Below are 19336 nucleotides of genomic sequence, written 5' to 3'. Positions count from 1 at the left end.
AAGTTTCTCTGGCTTTCCCTTGACTGCATCCCTAGGGTTTCCCTGAACTTGGACAGATTTAGTTCCTCAGTAAGTCTCCCTGGGGACGCACGAAAGAGGAAGAAGAAGGGAGAAAGTCCCCAGGGCACTATCACTACTGGACTTTCCCTAATTGCTGGTGTGAGCGGTTCTCTCCTGCACTGAGAGTGAAGACGGCAGCAGCTTGCTCTGGCCCACGGAGCACGCTCAGCGCTAGTCAGACAGGAGGCAGCCTGGGCCGAGGCCTGGGGAGCCATAGAGCTTTCCAGGCCAGTGCCCTCCTCTGGAAGTGGGTAGCTTTCAGGAGTTCCCCTCTGTGAAGGAGAGAGTAGGAGGGGATCAGGACAGGAAGTTGTGGGCCTGGCTGATGTCTCGAACAAGGACGCCTACAGCCTGAAGGATGGGCTCATCTCCAAACTCCCCTGCACAGCAGAGAGCAGATTCAGCCCTTCCCTGACTCAATGTCAGACGTACGCACAGCTCCTTGCTATGGTTAGGAGACTCCTCTCTTCTTTCTTTTCATTTGGTCCTGGCTAAACAGAAATTGTGGAAGGCAGACTACTGAGTTCTCCCAGCAGATCTACCCTTGTTACCCAACTGCCTTTCATAAGGGATCTTGAGAGAGAACTGCATGTTGACAGGGCAGTGTTTCAGTGAAGACAGAAGGTGGTTTGCTTCAAAATTGGCCAAATCCAGGACTAGGTAAGCTTTGTCCATAGATTTTTTCCCTTTATTGATTGAGTCACTGATCATTCGTTCAAAAATATTCAACAAGTATCAGAAACAGTAAACATGTAGGACAAAATTTCTGCTTTCATTATAAAATAGAGATTGAAAGTAAACAAAAAGTAAGCATAATTTTCGATGATGAGAGCTGAGAAGATAAATAGATCCTAGTGAGGTGATAGAAAGCAAAGCATGGTATGTTCTCTTCAGATGATGAAGGAGGGCTCCCGGAGCTGGGCACTTGAGCAAAGGCATGAAGGAAATGAGGGATGGAGCCCAGATCCTACGAGTTTCAGGTCCTTGGGTCTATTTCATGTCGGTGACAGCTAAATTACTACTTTTCTATATGATTTTGGAGGAAAAACTTGATTGTAGAAGGAACATTGGCTCTGGGGAGACTTTCTGAACGTTCTGTTAAACTGAGCCTGTGACCACTTCTATGTAGGGCCTGGGCTGGACCAAGAGTTCACATCTGGTGGCCTTAACTCCCTGCTGGATCTAGGGTTTTGAGCTGTCATGAAGGCAGGGGATGTTGAAATTGAACCTTTAGTCTGTTGTCTCCCAGTCCCAGCGTGAGGGTCCCAGCAGGAGGTCGATGTGGGATAGGTGGAGATTGAGGCTGGGAACTCCTCCCGTGCCCTCCTCTACACACTCCTCCTGTGAATCTGGTGATTAGTGGTATCAGAGTCTGGGAGAGAGAGGATTCTGACTGACTAAGCCCAGCTGCTGGTTAGTCTGCGTTTTATTAGAAGACACATTCACTGAGGAGCAAAGCAAAGCAGACTTTCACTTCCAAGAATACAGTGGAAGAAAGTGGTAATTCAGCTAGGCAACTAGCTGACCAGAAGACTGAGGAAGACTCTGTCCTTGCCCTCAGTCTCTTACAGAAAATCCTCAAAGCGATTCCTACCTCCATGCCCACAGTGATGCCAATGATGATAGACATGAAGGAGAAGCTTTAAAACAAATATAGTGCAAAGGGACTCAATGTCATTAAAAAGTAAACACAGAACCAGCTCTGGGTAGGACTGGGCAGGAAAGCCCTTCTATCCTGGAGCAGACTCAGAGGACAGAAGGCATGTGGTGGAGCAGGGAGTTTCATTCCAGATGGAAAGGAGGTAGTGGTCAAAAGGAGCACCCTGTTGTCAGGAGGTGGACTGGGTGCCTCTTCAAGACCAGAGTGGGAGGCAGGGTGACCTGTGGATTGAGAGATGCGGGTCATGCATGCTGGACTGGGGGCTGGCTGTCTCGCCTATGGCATAGCTTTGGTGACTGGGCTCATCTTGGTCAGATTCAGTGTTCTTCATATATTGTGTATATTCTAAAAAAAATAATTAGCCCTGACCATGTTGGGGGAACAGGAGAGCATGAACCCTTCCTGGTCATGTTCTGGAGGCTGTCAACAGGAGGGGAGTCATTTCTCTACCCGGAACTGTTTCCACTTTTTGAGGTCAGTGGTAGTGTTATCTCTCTTTTGTTCTCTAGATTTCAGAAGGAACAAGTACTCAAAACTAAATGTTGGGGAATTACTCTGGTGCCACTGAATTTTATCTCTTAGGCTTCCCTGGCTCTCAAGAATTACGCCATGTATTGCTAGCTACCTTCATCCTTTTCTACTCAGTGACAGTAATGGGAGACACAGTCACCACTGTGATTGTCTGTGTTGATAAACGTCTGCAGTCCCCCATGTATTTCTTCCTCGGGCACCTCTCTGTCCTAGAGATCCTGATCATATCTGTTGCCGTCCCCTTGATGCTCTGGGGATTGCTGCTCCCTGGGATGCAGGCAATATCTTTGATAGCTTGTGGTGTGCAACTATATCGGTACCTTTCTTTGGGTACATTAGAGTTTGCATTACTGGGAGCGATGGCTGTGGACCGTTACGTGGCCGTGTGCAACCCTTTGAGGAACAACGTCATCATGAACAGCCGCACCTGCAACATTGTGGTGACTGTGTCGTGGGTGTTTGGGTTCCTTTTTGAAATCTGGCCAGTTTATGCCACATTTCAGCTTTTCTACTGCAAATCAAATATGGTAAACAATTTTTTCTGTGGCAGAGGGCAGTTGCTCAAATTGTCCTGCAATGATACTCTTTTCATAGAGTTTATCCTCTTCTTAATGGCTGTTTTCGTTCTTTTTGGTTCTTTGATCCCTACAATTGTCTCCTACACCTACATCATCTCCACCATCCTCAAGATCCCCTCAGCCTCTGGCCGCAGGAAAGCCTTCTCCACATGTGCCTCCCACTTCACCTGTGTGGTGGTCAGCTATGGCGGCTACTTGTTCCTCTACGTGAAGCCCAAGCAAGCCCAGGCAGCCAACTACAACGGGGTTGTTTCCCTAATGGTTTCAGTAGTGGCTCCTTTCCTCAACCCTTTCGTCTTCACCCTCCGAAACGACAAAGTCATAGAGGCACTTCGAGATGGAGTGAAGCGCTGCTGTCATCTGTTCAGGAACTAGTCTTGCCCTAAGGCATATCACTTCTTAACATCTTCTGGATTCTAGAATGATCTGAAAAGTACTTATCTCTGTGTTGCATCGTAATCGTCATCAAATAATCTGTGTGCAACAGAAGCCTTTTAAGTTACGGTAGTTTTCCAGAAATTGACACAGCATTGTAAACTGAGTATACTTCAATGCAAAAGAATGCAAATTTAAAAAAAGTAAAAGAAAGAGATGATAAGTAAGAATAAGCCCAAATACTAATGTTTATTATGTACAGATGTATGGTAGAAGATTTACATTTCAATTTTTTACTGTCTTATAAGACGATCGCTGCTTTTTTTTTTTAAGGTTATGGTATAGTTTTTAACTGTAGTTTTAATGATAGGTTGTTACTTAAAAATTCACTTTGTATATATGTATATACTTTTCTGAAGTTGTGATTCATTTCAAAATAAAACATTTAAAAATTAAATTTAAAATAAAATATGTCATATCTAGATTTTTGAATGAGAAAGGCTAAGAAAAATATTCTCTGACTCCAGAAATGAATGACTACTTGAGTCCAGGTTCTTGAATCATCGTCCTGTAAACTGCCCTGTGCTTTGTGTCCTCTGACAGCATAAAGCTTCCTGTTTCTTCTGTGGCTCAAACATACTCTTTTGATTTCCTGTCCCAGAGTCCTGCTGCCTTAGTACTTCTCTGCATATTTTCTTGGTGGCAAAGTTTAGAGAATGAACTCACTCCACAGTCTGGACTCGTTTACAGTTGCAGAGGTGACTTTCTAAAATACAGACACACCTCTAATCTGTGGACTTCCTCAGGGTGTGGGAGGAAGGGCTAAGGAAGGAGGTGTTTTCTCACCTGATAGCACCTGGGTTGTGCTGCTGCCACAGAGGATGTGGGGCCGTGGAGCTGCTGTGCCAGGAGCTGGAGTGGCAGGGACAGTGGCCTTGCTGGGTAGCTGGGCTGAGGGGAGTGCAGAGCGTGGGGGGAGAGGCAGCCTCTGTCCCTCTCTCTGCATTTCTCACATTCTTCAGTCCTTTCAAGGTTGCTGATGCCTCATCCCTGTTCCTGTCCCCTTCATTTGTTCATCCTCTCCTGGCCACTTTCCTTCCTGGGTCTCCTTCTGTGGCACCAGGTCTCCAATTCACTTCTGGGTTCTTTTCCTTCCCCCCTTACAGCCCCCAACTTCACTGTGTTATTACCCAGCTTTCCACAGAGATGTCCTTGTGTCTCCTTTCCAGCACTGCCCACCTCACTGTTCCCCTGATCAGCCGTCCACCCCTACCCTAGTCTCAATCAGTGCTTCCATTTATGTCATTAGCACAATTTTATCCACTGTGGAATTTTTGTCATAACAAAATAGTGATAACTGAATGTGCTATCGATCGGCGATGAGTTAAGTAACTTACGTTTCATCTGTGTAATGAAATATTATGCAGCTGTAAAAAGATTTAAGAAATTCTTTCTTTAGTGATTACAGATGATCTCTCAGCTATATTGTTAACTTAGAAAAGCAAAGTACATCGAATTTAGTACTCAGCCTTTTGTGTAAGAAAGGAATAGAAATGAGCATATAAATTGTTTGCTAGCATCTGCTGTGGGCGCTTCCTAAGAAACTAATAAGTGTAGGATTGCAGTGGTGAGAGTCAGCAGGCAGACTGGGGAAGCGAGCAAGACTTTTCACTGTATGCCCTTCAATATATTGTTTAAAATTATTTTTGAAACCGTGTGTATGCAATGCCTATGAAAAATAAAATAATTTCATTTCTTGCATGTGTCTTAAGGGATGTAGTAATTCAACCTCTCACCCTTTTATGTATTTATGTATTTTTTCTCTTATACAGGAATACCTGCTTGTTTATGTATATATATTTCTCTTACTGGAAGATATTTGGTAAGTGGAGTCTCCTGTTAAATCAAAACTATTGGGGATATATTTCTGGAACTTAACATAAAAGCTGGGAGCTTAAGAAGAAAATTAGGAGATGGAGGCCTGCGTAGATGTGACTATAACTTTCCTTAACCCGAGGTCTAGTTTAGTATATCTGATAAGGATTAAATGCCACTCTTAGAGGGAGAGAACAGGCTGCCCCATTCTGAGGACTCCCTCTCTAACAGTCAGAACTTACCTGTGTGTAAGGTCTACAAGCGGGGGAGACCTATCCACCCTACATGGCACCTGTTTTACCTGTGTGTGAGGACTAGGAGCCGGAGAGAACTACCCATCCTGAACTCCGCACGCCAGCGCCGTGTACCACTGTAGCTAAACGCTGGGGAGGCTCGGTGCCGAAAGTCTCTTACCACCAACTTTCAAAGGAGCAGCTCCCTGCTGTGCTGAGCATTTCTTTCCACTTCTTAGAATTAATTATAGAAATGCTTGGTTTATATGTATGATGCAAATAATAGTAGTGATATAAACAACCAGTATCTCATATTATGCATGTCAGGAGCATGTGTCACACCTGGCCCTAAGGACTTTGCTGTTGATTTCACCACTTGACATCCAAGTCCACGCCTGGACCACCAGAATTTCTGGGAAGCTACTCACTATTGGGTGAAATTTGACAATGGAATCAGAAGCCAGCAGAAACATTTTTCCCTTCTCCCTCCTGAGGAAAGTTGTGAGGCACAGTTTCTGCATCTTCTAAAGTGAGTAGTCCCAGTGATCAAGCAGTTTGTTGCGCTCGGTGGCAGCAAGCTTGATCATGCACAGTTTTATTAATTTCACAGCCTTTTTTGCTTCATATCCTTTCTCACTCATGCCTGCTACCATGGACTGTATCCCTAAGGAAGTAATGCTCATGAGCCCTTGGCCCTCTGGGGAACCCAAACTAGGAAATACTGCTTACATCTGGCCCCTTCCTTCTTCCTACTAAACAAAGGAGAACTCATTTAAACCAGAAACCAGCTCCATAGGGTAACTACTATTATCACCCAAGGAACTGTGGCACAGAGACAGGAAGTGACTTTTCCAAGGTCACATAGTCAGTAGGTAGGGGCCCAGGATCCAAACCTAGGTTGTCTGGCTCCAGAGTTCATCCTCTTAACCACTGTACTAAATAGTTTACACTGCTGAACTGTGCAATGCTAATTGTTCATCTGAACTGCTTGTTATTCATTCTCATATCAGTCCGGACAGTCTAGGTTACATTATGGTAACAAACAACCTCAAAAATCTTTGTAGCTCTCCACAACAAACATTTATCTTTGTTCCCATTATTTGTCTACTATGGCTCAATTGCCCATCTCCTTTTTGTTGTCTTCATTATAATCCAGGCTGATGAGGCAGCCTCTAACTGGGACTTGGCTGGTCTGGAGATAGTGGGGAAGAGAGTATGGTAAGTTATGGTCAGATTTCATTGGCCAAAGCAAGTGACAAGGCCACGCTTGCTGTCAGCAGAATAGGAAAGGATTCTCCTCCTGCAGAGAGGAGCAGTGAATTTGTGAACTATGTATGATCTATCTAAGTATGATCTATCACAATGCTTAATTTCAACCCAGAAGTGTAAGATTATATATGTCTGAGGAAAGGTAATATTATATGTAGTAATTTATTGATTGTTATAGTATGTATCTATAATCTTATAATTAATTTTAAAAGGGAAAACATTGGATACAACATTGTTTTCAATATCAAGTATTTAAAAACGCAGTACCAGGGGAAACTGGACAGCCACATGCAATTTTGGACTCTTACCTTACACCATGTACAAAAATTAACTCAAAATAGACCAAAGAATTAGACATAGAGCTAAAATTATAAAACTTGTAGAAGAAAACATAGAGTAAAAGCTTTGTGATTTTAAATTTGTCCGTGATTTAATGGAAATGACACAAAAAACATAGATGACAAAAGGAAGAAAGATAAATTGGACTCTGTCAAAATTAAAGTCTTTTGTGCATCAAAGGACACTATCAATAGAATGAAAAAGGCAACCCACAGAATGGGGAAGAATATTTGCAAATCATATATCTGATAAGAGACTTGAATCTAGAATATAAAGAACACTTGCAACCCAATAATAAAAAGATAAACAACTCAATTTAAAAATGCATGAGGAGCCTCAATAGACATTTCTCCAAGGAAGCTAGACAAATGGCCAATAAGCACATGGGAGAATGCTTTACATCATTAGTTATCACAGAAACACAAATCAAAACCACAGTGAGATACCACTTCCCACCTAGGAGGATAGCTAGCATCAGAAAATTAGGTAATAGTAAGTGTTAGCGAGGATACGGAAAAAATTGGATCCCATGTACACCACTGATAGAACGGTACAAAGACCTGAATTAATCACATTGAATGGTTATTAAAGGGTTAGGGTTAGGGTTGGGGTAGAGTTAGAAGTTGAGAGAGATTGACTGTGAACTGTGGCTTGAGAAATAGTCAAGAACCCTATGGAGATACAAGCTCTCTGACGGCATTAGCAAAGACTAGCAAAGAACTTGAACTCTGCTGCCTCAGACTCACTGGCTGCTAGTGACGATGGTCTGAAGGGAGCTGGAGGGCCCACTGCGGGAGACTTGGGTCGCTGAATCCTAAATTACCGTCTCCATCGGAGGTGAGGGTAACGTGGAGGAGAGCTGACTTCTACTGGGTTGTTACTTGGCCTGTGCTGAGGGAAACTCAGGAAGTGAAGTCAGACTAACCAGAAGGCAAAGGCCACCAGAGGACATGGCTCCTGGAGGTGGGGGGTAGGGGTGGGGGGCAGATTGGTAACAGCAGGGAAAATGGGCCAAGGCTGTCTATACTTGATCTTTTTAGTCGTCAATCAGTACCAGTTTGTCAGTGTCTGAGGACAGAGATCAATGACTTCAGTCATGGGATCAGTAGCTCACACAGAGAGGAAGGGTCGTTGTACGTAAGCCAGAGCTGAGGAAAGCATGGTGTTCATACCCACGGGGCCACAGAATCTGAGCCACCCTCCTCTGACTTGGGCATATTTTTAGTCCCACATTGTAAATGAATCGGCAGATTCTGAGAAATTGTGTCCTGCCTACGTTCAGCTTCTAGCAAATTAAAGGGCCACTTCTTGGATGAAGATCTCGACTTCAGATCTTCCACAAGGTGCTTCCCGTATTGTTTACTGCTGTTGGGATACGTAGTAGGGGGTCTCATTTAGTGTATACAAGACTTCCGTGAGCCAGGCATTACTGCTCCATGTTAGAGGTACGGAAGTTAAGGCACAGAAAGGGTACGAAACCTATGTGGATTCACACAGCATATTAGACGCAAAGTCAAAATCCTAATCCAATGGCTTATTAAATTTCCACTGCTTTTTAAAAAATATACCCTTGCTGCCCAATAAGGCCACAATTATCTACCCTTCTAAGGACTCAGTAACCTCCCCCAGCCCACTTCCACTCCCCAGCAATGAACTTAAACCTAAATCCACATGCTCCCTCGTGCTCCCCATCTGCAGCCCCCACCCCAGCTCACTGGGCCTCTTTTCAAACTTGTGCAGAAGTACCTCCTCATCTTGGGGAAAATGTGAGCTGTCTACGAGGGCAATCACTCCATGTCTACATTTCCTGACTATAAAAGTCTGTAATTTATTCTGTCATAAAAGAGGAAGTGTGGCAACCTTAGTTCTCCCTTCTTAAAACAGAAGGATCATGGTTTTCTTTTTGTTGGCTGAACTCTGGACCTTACCTTCGCTTCAAATTCTGTTTCTTCTTTTCTTTACCTCAGATGCAGCCTTCCCCTTCCTTCACTGCAGCCCTGTTCTTTGCTGACACTGGCAGAGAGTTTGTATCTCCATGAGTTCTAATATCATTCCATCATCTGCTCCACTCAAAACAGGAATTACTTCTGTTAGCCTCCTTCGAGCAAGTTCTAACACATAATGTATTATCTCATTTTTAAACATTGCACAAGTGGCTGTGCTAATTAACCAAAAATTATGTAGCCTAGGGATATAAGAACAGAGCTTAGTGTTGTAATAAAATATAAACCTGTCAACGATTTAATTTGACATACATATAGTGATATACACAATCATTGTAGTACATTGTTGTTAGACATAAATGGTGAGCAGTTTACTTAAGTGATTATAATTTCCTTTAGTTTTATACAGTCTCCCCTTATGGTTTAATTCTTGTTACTCACAACACACAGGCATCTCTTTTTTCTTTTTCATGCACTGATGTCTTCCTGCAAGGCTGCGGCATCTTTGGGTCAGTAGGCTGTTCGCACCTGGCAGCCAAGTCTCTCTAGAACTGCAGGCAGGAATGTGTTGTGACCACTGGGGCCCCGGACACTACTCCAAATTCTTCAAATATACTCAACAGACATGGTCAGGTAATCAAAATCCATTAAAATGGAGATTTAGGCTAAGATCAAGAAAATGGTTGGCTGGGGTGTCTTCAGTACGTTGCGGAAGAACACAGATTTGGTTCCCTGAAGCTTGGTCACCCTGGCTGTCAGGCTGACTTCCAAGGGGCTTTCTGGCAGATTCCTGCCCTGCCCAGCGCCCTCTCCATTCCTGTGAGCAGTGTTCTCTCTGCTCCGAGTTCAGCTCTCAAGCCCATTCCCAGGCTTGGCCTCAGTTCAGACTGACAAGGGCCTCTGCTGTCCCTCCCCAGGCAGAGGTGGGGACACGTGAGCAGGGGTCTCTTGGGAACAGAGCTCGGTGAGCTCACCGAGCTATGTGTTAACCTCTTCCACCCTTGCTGTTCTCTAAATAATGTTCACACCCACTCGGTCTGCAGTTTCTCCCTGGGAGCCTGGTCGTGTGCTCTGAGGACAAAACAAACCCTGCCGATTGGTCAGAAGTTCTCAGTTCTATAGAAGCAGACCTCATCTGCAAACTACTGAGTTGTCTCCAAAAAACTGACCCTGTCTCCTGGAGATGGTTAGTATCCAGTCTCCCAAAGTGGAGTATAGATGCTCATTTCCCCAAACAGGCAAGGACTTCTGCTAGTAGACAGAGGGATAAAGGGATCGTTGACCAGATGACCTGTGCAGATCCAAAGGCACAGATGTGGGCCTCACAGGAAATTAGGTCTTGGAGACTTGCTGGCTCAGAATGAAGAGTTGGCCTCAGTTGTGTGCATGCAGGCATACTTGTGGGAGGGCTGGTGTTTTAGCCCCTGAGGATTCGTTAGGGAGCTCTGCCAGTGACCTGTGGATGACTGACAGAATAATTTGATGTTCTGTGCTTCCTGGACCAGTCCCAATTGCCAGTATTCTCTTTTGCTGTCTCCATAAGTATTATTTTTTGTTCTTGTCAGAGGTCACAGAGAGCTACAATCAATTGGAACTCTTCTCACAGATTGAGCGGTAGGGGATGTCACAGGACACAGCATCAAATGTCTTTGTTAGGCCGATAGTCACACAGTTGAAATTCTGAATCTGATTGGTAACACTGTTTGGGAGAAGAAAGCATGATTAAGGCCCACTGTTTCAGACCTGCCTTTTCCTGGTTCTGGTCCCCTCGTATTATCCCCAAATTCAGCCCTAAAATTGGTGCTTTCCTGTCAACTCTCCTGTGAGCTTTTATGGGCTCACAGTCTTGGATTAACTCACTCTGTGTTTGGTTAGAAACATCTCATGGGTCATCTGTCCCCTTTTCTCCTGGAAATAAGGTTTCAGTGCTCTACATACTATGTTCTCAGCAGGAGGAAAGGGGAGGAGGAGGAAAGAGATTTCTCTTCCTTCCCTAGGCACTAGCTGCCTCCTACCTCTTTTCCTGTCATCCAATCTCTTTAAGTCTGAATGAAAAGAGTCTGGTTTTATGAAAGGTCATAAGTTTGGAGTCAAGTGGACGTAGGATTGAATTGTGACTCTGCCACTTCCTGGCTTTGTGATATTCAACACATTTCTACCCTCTCATCCTCAGTCCAACTGCCTGTTAAATGGGGATTAATAAAAGCATACTGCAGGAAACGGCCCATGTAAAGCGCTTAGCTAGCGCCTAGCATTTAGCTGGCACTGAGTGAATATTAGCTTACTCCTCTCTGTGGGAAGCCTGTTGCAACTGACTTGCTTTCTGTCTCACTCAGCATCTTTATACATATGTGGGGAATGTCATGTTCTCTACCATTGCTGTGTCCATGGAATGATACATAAGACATAGCTCTTGGGAGCTGAAGTTCATAACTTTAAGGCAAAGATAAGCTGTTCATAATAACCTTTCTTTAGGTAAATAATCTGTATCTGGGGAACTTGTAAGAACTTAGTAATAAAATGTGCTCTATGGGTCAGAAGATATTTATGAGATCTATCAAGCATGGTATGTATGTGAATTTGTTTGGATCTTGACCTGAACAAAATAATTTATTGTATGAATACTCCTCTCTACTTAGAAATGTTTGATATTTTTCATAATTATAAAGTTTGCAAAAAATATGTCTCTGGAAATAGATGCGTGGGAAGAAAGAAGAACAGAACAAAGAGCCGAGTCTCAGCCTTTGTGCTTTTCCAGCGCAAACCCCGGAATCTCAGATCTGGTCTCTTGAGGCAAACCAAGTTCCCCAGAAAAATGTGGGGTGTTCACGTACTTGCCGTTAAACGGGGAGTTGTTGATCCAACGCCACTTTTTCTCTTTACCTTGGTACATTAAGCCAATAAAATACTTCTCAGCACCAGCTATGTCCTGGAGAAACTTCTAGAAGTTAAAGAATAAGTTAAATGTTCAACAGAAAGTTCTTTTCTGCTGCCTCCTTTGTGCCGATAGGCCCATGATTATATCTGATTCTGGGAAGAAGGCAGGCTGGCAGGGGACTCTGGGGCCGGCTATCACTGGCACTCACCACAAAGCCCAGAGAAGTAATTCTCAGTTCCCACACAGCAGCAGGGTCACCTGGAGGGCTTGCTAAAACGCAGATGTCTGGGCTCTGCCTTAGTAGGTCTAGTGGAGGGGACCAAGAATTCACACTCCTAAGCGATTCCCAGGTGATGCTCATGCTCTCTAGGAACCACACTTTGAAAATAAAGGGGAAGGGTACTGTATCATCTATAAAAGGGTAGTTCAAAATACATCTTTCTTTGATCTTCTCTGCCCAGGCTTGTTTTCATTGCCAGAAAATTTACATTCCAAATGAGGTTGGATCAAGTGACTTCCTTGAGTACTTGACAAGGAGAAACAGGGAGAATGAAAAGTGTGTTGTTAAAGCGGATAATGCCACGAGAAATAGTGTTTATTGAGTGTTTCCTAAATTGATGCTAATCCCGGACATCGCAGTTTCCGTATTAAATTAATGCATCACAAATCAGTCCAGCCAGAAGTCTGGGAATCTTCTAGTCTCTCCTGCAGTCTTCACATACCTCCCGTACTCAGTGGATATCCAAGCCACTTGAATGCTTTCTCCATCCCCATGGCTGTTGCCTTTATTCATCCTTTCCTAACATTCTCCTTCCCTGAAATATCTCATTTCATTCTTTTTAAAAATTAATTTCCAAGTTTACTCATTTAATAAACCCTTTTTGAGTGTCTGTTCTGTGCCGGGCATTGTATGAGGCTGAGGATATAGAAACAAGTTAGTTTCTCCTCAAAGAAGTTATGATCTAAAATGGGTTGGCAGACTATGGCTAGCAGGCCAAATCCAGACTGGAACTCATTTTTGTAAATAAGGTTTTATTGGAACATGTCCATGCCATTTTAAACATAATATCTATCGCTGCTTTTGAGCTCTCATGGTAGGGTTCGTTAGTTGTGACAGAGAACTCATAACCCAAAAAGTATAAACTATATTATCTGTTTAAAAAAAAAAGTTTGCTGATCCACGGTCTAAAACAGGGGTTCTTAACCCTTCACTCTCTTGCTGGCAGCCAGGGATGGTTTCTAAGGGGATCTATAAAGCCACTGGAATTTTATGGAAAATATTATGCTTCTGTAATATTTCTGGGAAGAGACACGTAGATTTCATCATCATTTCTAAAACGTCAGTGATCCCAACATGTTGAAGATCCACAGATCTAAAAAGATAGTTGGATGAGTTGACCAGCACCGCGGGGCATCCCAGCGCCAGATATGTTCTATGTATGGCACAGGCGGGAAGGAGGAAGCGGTCAGTTCTACATGGAGTTACAGAGCGACTGTAGATGAAGTGATACTAGAGATGAAGGTTGGGAGGTAGCTGTCGTCAGGCAAGGGCTGGGGAGGGTGTGGGTCAGGACTGGACTTCCTGGACGAGGGCGCATCAGATCACAGACAGACTGTGGAGCAGGCTGGAGCATTTGGGGAACTACAAGTGTTCAGTGTGGTTGGTGCGGAGGTAGAAGGGAGGTGGGTTGAGAGACAAGACTGGAAAGAAGGCAGAGGCCGGACAATACAAGGCCTTGTATGTCATGCTAAGGAAACTGGACGTTAACTCACGTAAAACGGCACAGACAGCTTAGAGCCTTAGAGATATTATGATGTCAGTTCTGTGGAGGACAGGTAAGATGGGGCAAAACAAGGGGCAAGAGGGGAGTTAGAAGAATTCTGAAGAAATCCAAGGGAGAGCTGAACAATTTGCTGTGGGCATAGCAAGGAAAGGACTTGGTTAGCAACTAATTTAGGAGAGAAGATAAAAGGCCAAGTCCCAGAAAACTGTCAGTGTTCAATCTTGGGCGACATGACTCCTCACGAGTATTTGGAATACAAGAGAAGGAGCAGTTACAGTGAAATACGCTTGATTCAGTTTTAAACATGGTGAGTTTGTGGTGCTTTTGAAACATCAGAGTGCAATATGATATACTGTCTGGTCCAAAGAAGGGTCACTGGGGGTGCAGACATGAGAGCCATCAGCAAGCCGTTGGTGTGGTGAGCGTTCCCCAGGGCTAGCATGAGTGTCGGTGTAATGCCGAGGATGGCACTTGACATGCACCAACACGCAAGGGTTGAGTAGAGGAAAAGAGACCCTCAACTTCCTGCCCCATTCCCTTCTTCTTCTTTTCTTTTCTTCTCTTGCTCCTGGTTTTCTACTTGAAGGTGTGTTTCCTTCCCGCTTGGGCACTAATCCCTAGAGGAGCTGTGGCGTCCTGATCCCTGCTTTTGTTGGACGCCTATTACCGAGATTCGCAGAAGAGCCTCTTACAAATTCTTCTCAGTCACAGGACCTTTTAGAGGCCGGGTGAAGGCAAAGACAGGAGAGAAGCAAAAGCACTGTGTGTAGCACAATGCCTAGCACTCAGCGAATACTTAGGGTCTAAGGAGAGAGAACTATAAACTAAATTAAATTGATTAGAGCATGGGTTTTGGACATTGGGGAACGAGAGATCACAGTTCAGTTCAATGTACTCTCATTTAGTAAGAGTCTGACCTTGATCAAATTATTTTTCTGTGCCTTAGTTTTCCTATATATGAAATATGAATAATAGTGCCTATTCAGAATTGTTATGAAGATAAAAGGAGATAATAAAATAAAGCTTTTTCCATAGTGTTAGCTATTTTTATTATCATAATTGTACACTGTCATTCCAAGTCTATGGGCTGGTTCTTTGTTTTTTGTATTACTAATTTTGTTAATTTGCAGCTTCCTTATTTACTAGGCTGACTGGGATCATATCTTAGCCACAGCTCACATCTATGAAGTATTCTGTAGTTTCTAAAAAGCTTTTATGCACCTCAGCTCATGTGGTCATTTCCTTGTACTGCCCCCAGGATACTGGTTCACTGCTGTGCCTCCTGGGAGAGACCAGAGAGTGTGGATCTCTCTGGCTCACATGAACCTGAGGACACACCTCACTGCTGTTGAGAAGAGTCTCCCACCCCCAGGCTCAGCCAGTCCCCTTTCCATTCTTCACCCCACTCGCCCCTGCTCCACAAATCAAATAGTCCCACCGACTCCACCCACTGAGGCCGGTGTAGGGCGGGCTGCTTTTCTGCACCGGTCTAATGCTCTCACCAGTTTCTCGGGCGTGTCGACAATGGCCAAAGTGGATCCTCTTGCTTTGCAGGATTCCACGCTCTTGTTCCAAGGCAATTCCGATATGGACAAGAAATAACATCTTCCTTGATGAAAATACCACCCTCTGGGGCAGGCTAAAGAAATCCAAGAAAAGAGAGTATGAGGTGAATGGTTTGGGTTGTGCACTTTGGAACTGAGTTGTAATAATACAGTGGGACATGGGTTTCTTTATAACAATTATATCAATACAGTCATCCTCAATCCAGGAAGAAATTTCACTCAGTTTAGCCTCAGTTTCCCTGTCTATACCATGAAGGGAATGAATTAGAAGGTCTTTTGGGGCCCATTGAGTAAAAAAGTTTTCACAAGAGAGGCGACAATGGGAGAAGTCTCTAAGAATTCGGTACATAAGAACTTGGAGGTGGAGAGGGGCCATCACCATGCACTTTACCTGTTCTGTAGCTCCCTGTGGGAGTGACGCTGACATTATTGCCCCCGAGAATCTGTGGGACTACAATGAAAAGACACCCGAAGGTAGCTGTATGATGAATGTAACACACAAACGTCAGAGCGACTATTCAGTCCCTGTGACCACTTGTCTCTGGACAGCGGAGTTGACAAGGGACCCTTGACCACTCTGTGTTAGAACTTTTTAAGATGTTTTCTTTCTTTGAACCTTCCATCTAACAACTATCCCTATTTGTCATGCCCGACACCCCAGGTCCTATTTTATGTCTTCCTTTGGTGCGGGAGTAGGTATGAAAAGCCAAGAGAAAGAATAAGCGAAAGGAAGGGAAATAGATGGATTTAGTCCCAGGAGGGAAAACTCTTGCTTCTGTCTTTTCTGGAAACTTTGATGTGTTATCCCCAAAGAGCTGCTTGAGGCACCTCCCCTCCAGGCTCCACACAGCATCTCTGCTGCTCTCCCCACTTCTGGTGCCCCAAACCCTACGTGAAAACTCAGAATCCTGACGGGCAGCTCTGGACTCTTCTCTCATCAGCACGTATCTGCTCCAAGGACTGGGAACTAGATTCTGGGCTAGCGGCTGGCTATTGGCAGATAAGGAAGCAGGCGAACTTTCCAGAGATTTCCTATGGGCAGAGAAGAGTCCATTTATTTCTTTAAATAGAAACAGGGGAATTGATAGGCCTCCACGAGGCCGTATTATTTGGGGGAGCACTGGCTCTCGGAGCAGGCAGCTACAGAGGCTTCAGAGGCTGCTCGTTTGTCCACTGGGGCTGGAGACCAGAGTGTGTGATTTACCCAGACCCTAGATCAGCTACTTCCAATTATATAAATAAAATGTACAAGTTAGCATTCACTTTTTGTTTTGGTTCCCAGTTCAGAGGCTGTTTGTAATATATTGTAACCTGATTTTCATTAGAAACTACTTGGGAATTATAACTGAAAACAGAACTTCATAAATATTTCATGAGCATTTCCTCTATGTGGCTCGCTGTACTGAGTCCTGCAAGTTGAAACAAGGATGAAGAAGAAACTATCTTTCTAATAAAGATGTATATAGTAATAGGTGTCTTAAGAGAAAGAGAGCGAGAGAGAGGGAGAGGTCCTAGGCAAAGCTTCAAGAGGACGTGGGTTCAATAGGAAAAGCCATGTCTCACTCATGTCTGTATCCTCCATAGCCTGTGACGTCATGCCGTGCTTTCTAGATGATTGTTGACTGACATCTGTTTTTATTTATCTTCTGTGTTTTGTCTAGCGTACTGCTTGGCACACAAAAAGATGCCGCATACAGTTTTTGATTTTGTTTTTTTGTGGGACATGGTTTTCTTTATAACAATTCTTTAAGTGACAGAATTTATAAAGTACTTTTACATTACATTACAGTATTTATATACAAATCATCCTCAGACCCAGGAGAAAAACTGAGGGTCTGAAATTTCACCAAGTCTAGGCTTGGTTTTTCATCTATAAAAGTAAGAGGATTCATTAGAAAATCTTTTTTTCCCCACTGGATATGCTGCGTTTATTTTATTTATTCATTTTCTCCAGGTTTATTGAGATATAATTGTCATTTAACATTGTGTAAGTTTAAAATATACAACGTATGATTTGATACATTGAAGATTTACTCTCTTAGCAACTTTCAAGTATATAATACAATGTAGTTAACTATAGTTGCCATGCTGTACATCAGATTTTCAGAACTTAGTCATCATATAGCAATTAGCAGATCTTTATGAACCCTTCCTGTGAAAGCATTACTAGGGAAAGGACGCTTTGAGAAAAGTCTTTAAGAAAGTTCAGCACAAAAGAAGGTGGAGAGGAGATTATTGTCATGCACATTACCTGTTCCATAGCTCTGTGTAGGAACGAGGCTGACATGTGTAGGAACGAGGCTGACATGTGTAGGAATGAGGTTGACATCTGTAGGAATGAGGCTGACATGTGTAGGAACGAGGTTAACATCTGTAGGAACGACGTTGACATTATTTTCGCCAAAAATCTGTGGGACTGCAAAGAAAATCAGCTGTTGGCTCAGCCCCAAAGGTGGCTGCACAATGAATGTAACAGACATCACCGTGGGGCGGTGGAGGCTCTGTGACTCTCAGCGTGACATGTGAACTCCCTGACTCAGGTCAGTGAAGATGTGCACATGTTTTCCATGAATGTATTCACACATCCACATTCATATTTTCTCCCTCCTCTCTTACGTGATAGGAATTGTACCTTTAGATTGGGTCATAAGGAAGCCATCTCTTACCCAACTGAATCACATTTCCTTCCTCATTTACTTTTCCCTTCTGACTTCTGAAGCTGGAGGAGATTCCACTTGCTGCAATTGCAGTAAAACCCTTTGATATGAGGCTTCTTTCTTCTGAACATTTGGATGAATTAGTTTCCGTTTTACTTAAAGGAAAATTTCTCCCTGGATAAAATCCCATTGCCTTTAATGTAGCTCTTCCCACAACTTACTATTTGGTTGGACTGGATCTGTATTTTCAAATCTTAGCGACAACAACAAGCACCGCTGAGTACTTCAGTTCAGATTACCCAGCTGATACCCTAGTCGCAAAAGCGTCGCGCAGGGCTCTGACCATCAGACACTGGTCTGTTCTACATCTCCCGTGTAGACCAAGGAACGCGGCCCGTTGTGTGTCGGGGAGTGAGAAAGGCATTGTCAGTCGCCCTCTGGTGGAAAGACTTGGCCATTTAATCTTTGTATTCAACCCTACATTCTGAGGGACCAAAGACCAAGACATAATACTCACAGTAAAGCAGAAATAAGGTCATTCCAACAACTTTAAGCACCCCTACGATAAGTGTCGAGATGATCATGTGCCAGTTCATGATGAAGGAGATGAGGAGGCCTGTGGGCACGAGAGCATAGTATCACCGTTGACAGTCGGGGACGAGACTCCTTTCCACCAGAGCACATCACAGAGTCTTTCTCTGAGCACCCTTAGGGGGGGCTTGGAAGCCAGGCACGCCATTGATAGGTGCAAGGAGGAGACTCAGCACATGGCTAGAAGACAGGTAGGATCTTGTGCTGGCTGGGAGCCTTTGACCTCGGCAGGCTGCCTCTCTTTTACCATCCTTAGCTCTCGGCCCTGGCCCTGGTCCCATGTGTGACCTCCTAAACTCTGTCTAATGAAACAAGTCCTCTCCTGGACTTTGAGAACCCTTAACCTTGAAAGGACCTTTGCTCTCTAGGGCTTTCACTTGTAGTCTTGGCCATACTGACTTCAGCTTTCAGAAGCCTCCTTCTTCAAAGATTATACCAGGAGTCTGACAGACAGGGCAGGTATCCCTGTGGTCCCAGGCATTGGGGAAGAGCCAACAGTCTGTCCAGAAGGGACAGACACACACTCACCCGTTCTCTCCCTGGAAGGCCGGGCTGGCTTGCAGGTGGGGATCTTCCCAGTGGCCTTATGCTTGGTATGGTGTGGGGAGGCCCCTTCTCCTGAGAATACGCTCCTTCTGCTCAGGCAGTGTCCTTCCTCCCTCATACAGCCTCTGTCTTGTCAGCATCTCTGAGCAAACTCTTGTTCCTGTTCATTGCTCTTGGCACAGGGAGCGGGCGGGGCAAGGAGGGGAAGGGAGCCTATAGCCTCTTCAAGGGGAAGGTTCCTGCCAGAGGGATTCTAATATAAGGGAATTGTTTTAGGAGAATTTAGAAAACAAAATACCTCAACACAGGCTTATCCTTTCTCTGTATCTGAATCTCCCTGAAATATAGTGGAAAGAAAATATAGTAAAATGTTAACAAATCTGAGTGTAGGATTTCTGGAAATTATTTGTACCTTCCTCACAATGTTTCTGCAAATCTGAAATTGTCAATAT

At 44.1% G+C, this 19336-nt stretch overlaps 2 protein-coding genes across 3 annotated transcripts; one reads left to right on the top strand and one right to left on the bottom strand.

Annotated features, from left to right (window-relative positions):
• The first annotated feature begins 1051 nt into the window (after positions 1 to 1051).
• Positions 1052 to 3433, top strand: LOC105097328 (olfactory receptor 9A4). Its single transcript, XM_031455506.2, has one exon. The coding sequence runs from the start codon at positions 2260 to 2262 to the stop codon at positions 3202 to 3204; it is 945 nt and encodes a 314-aa protein (XP_031311366.1). The 5' UTR covers positions 1052 to 2259; the 3' UTR covers positions 3205 to 3433.
• Positions 3434 to 9132: 5699 nt separating this feature from the next.
• Positions 9133 to 19033, bottom strand: CLEC5A (C-type lectin domain containing 5A). Of its 2 annotated transcripts, XM_010989858.3 has the most exons (6): positions 18867 to 19033; positions 18265 to 18363; positions 17342 to 17506; positions 15028 to 15164; positions 11698 to 11804; positions 9133 to 10562 (listed from the first exon to the last, which is right to left on the bottom strand). In XM_010989858.3, the coding sequence occupies exons 1-6, from the start codon at positions 19000 to 19002 to the stop codon at positions 10448 to 10450; spliced, it is 759 nt and encodes a 252-aa protein (XP_010988160.2). In that variant the 5' UTR covers positions 19003 to 19033; the 3' UTR covers positions 9133 to 10447. The 2 variants fall into 2 exon arrangements, with proteins under 2 accessions (XP_010988160.2, XP_064343356.1); XM_064487286.1 differs by lacking the exon at positions 17342 to 17506.
• Positions 19034 to 19336: the final 303 nt, after the last annotated feature.

This window comes from Camelus dromedarius, chromosome 7, assembly GCF_036321535.1.
Source record: "Camelus dromedarius isolate mCamDro1 chromosome 7, mCamDro1.pat, whole genome shotgun sequence".
NCBI classification, from domain to species: domain Eukaryota; kingdom Metazoa; phylum Chordata; class Mammalia; order Artiodactyla; family Camelidae; genus Camelus; species Camelus dromedarius.
Note: the sequence above shows the minus strand (reverse complement) of the source record. Positions and strands in the feature narration are given on the sequence as shown.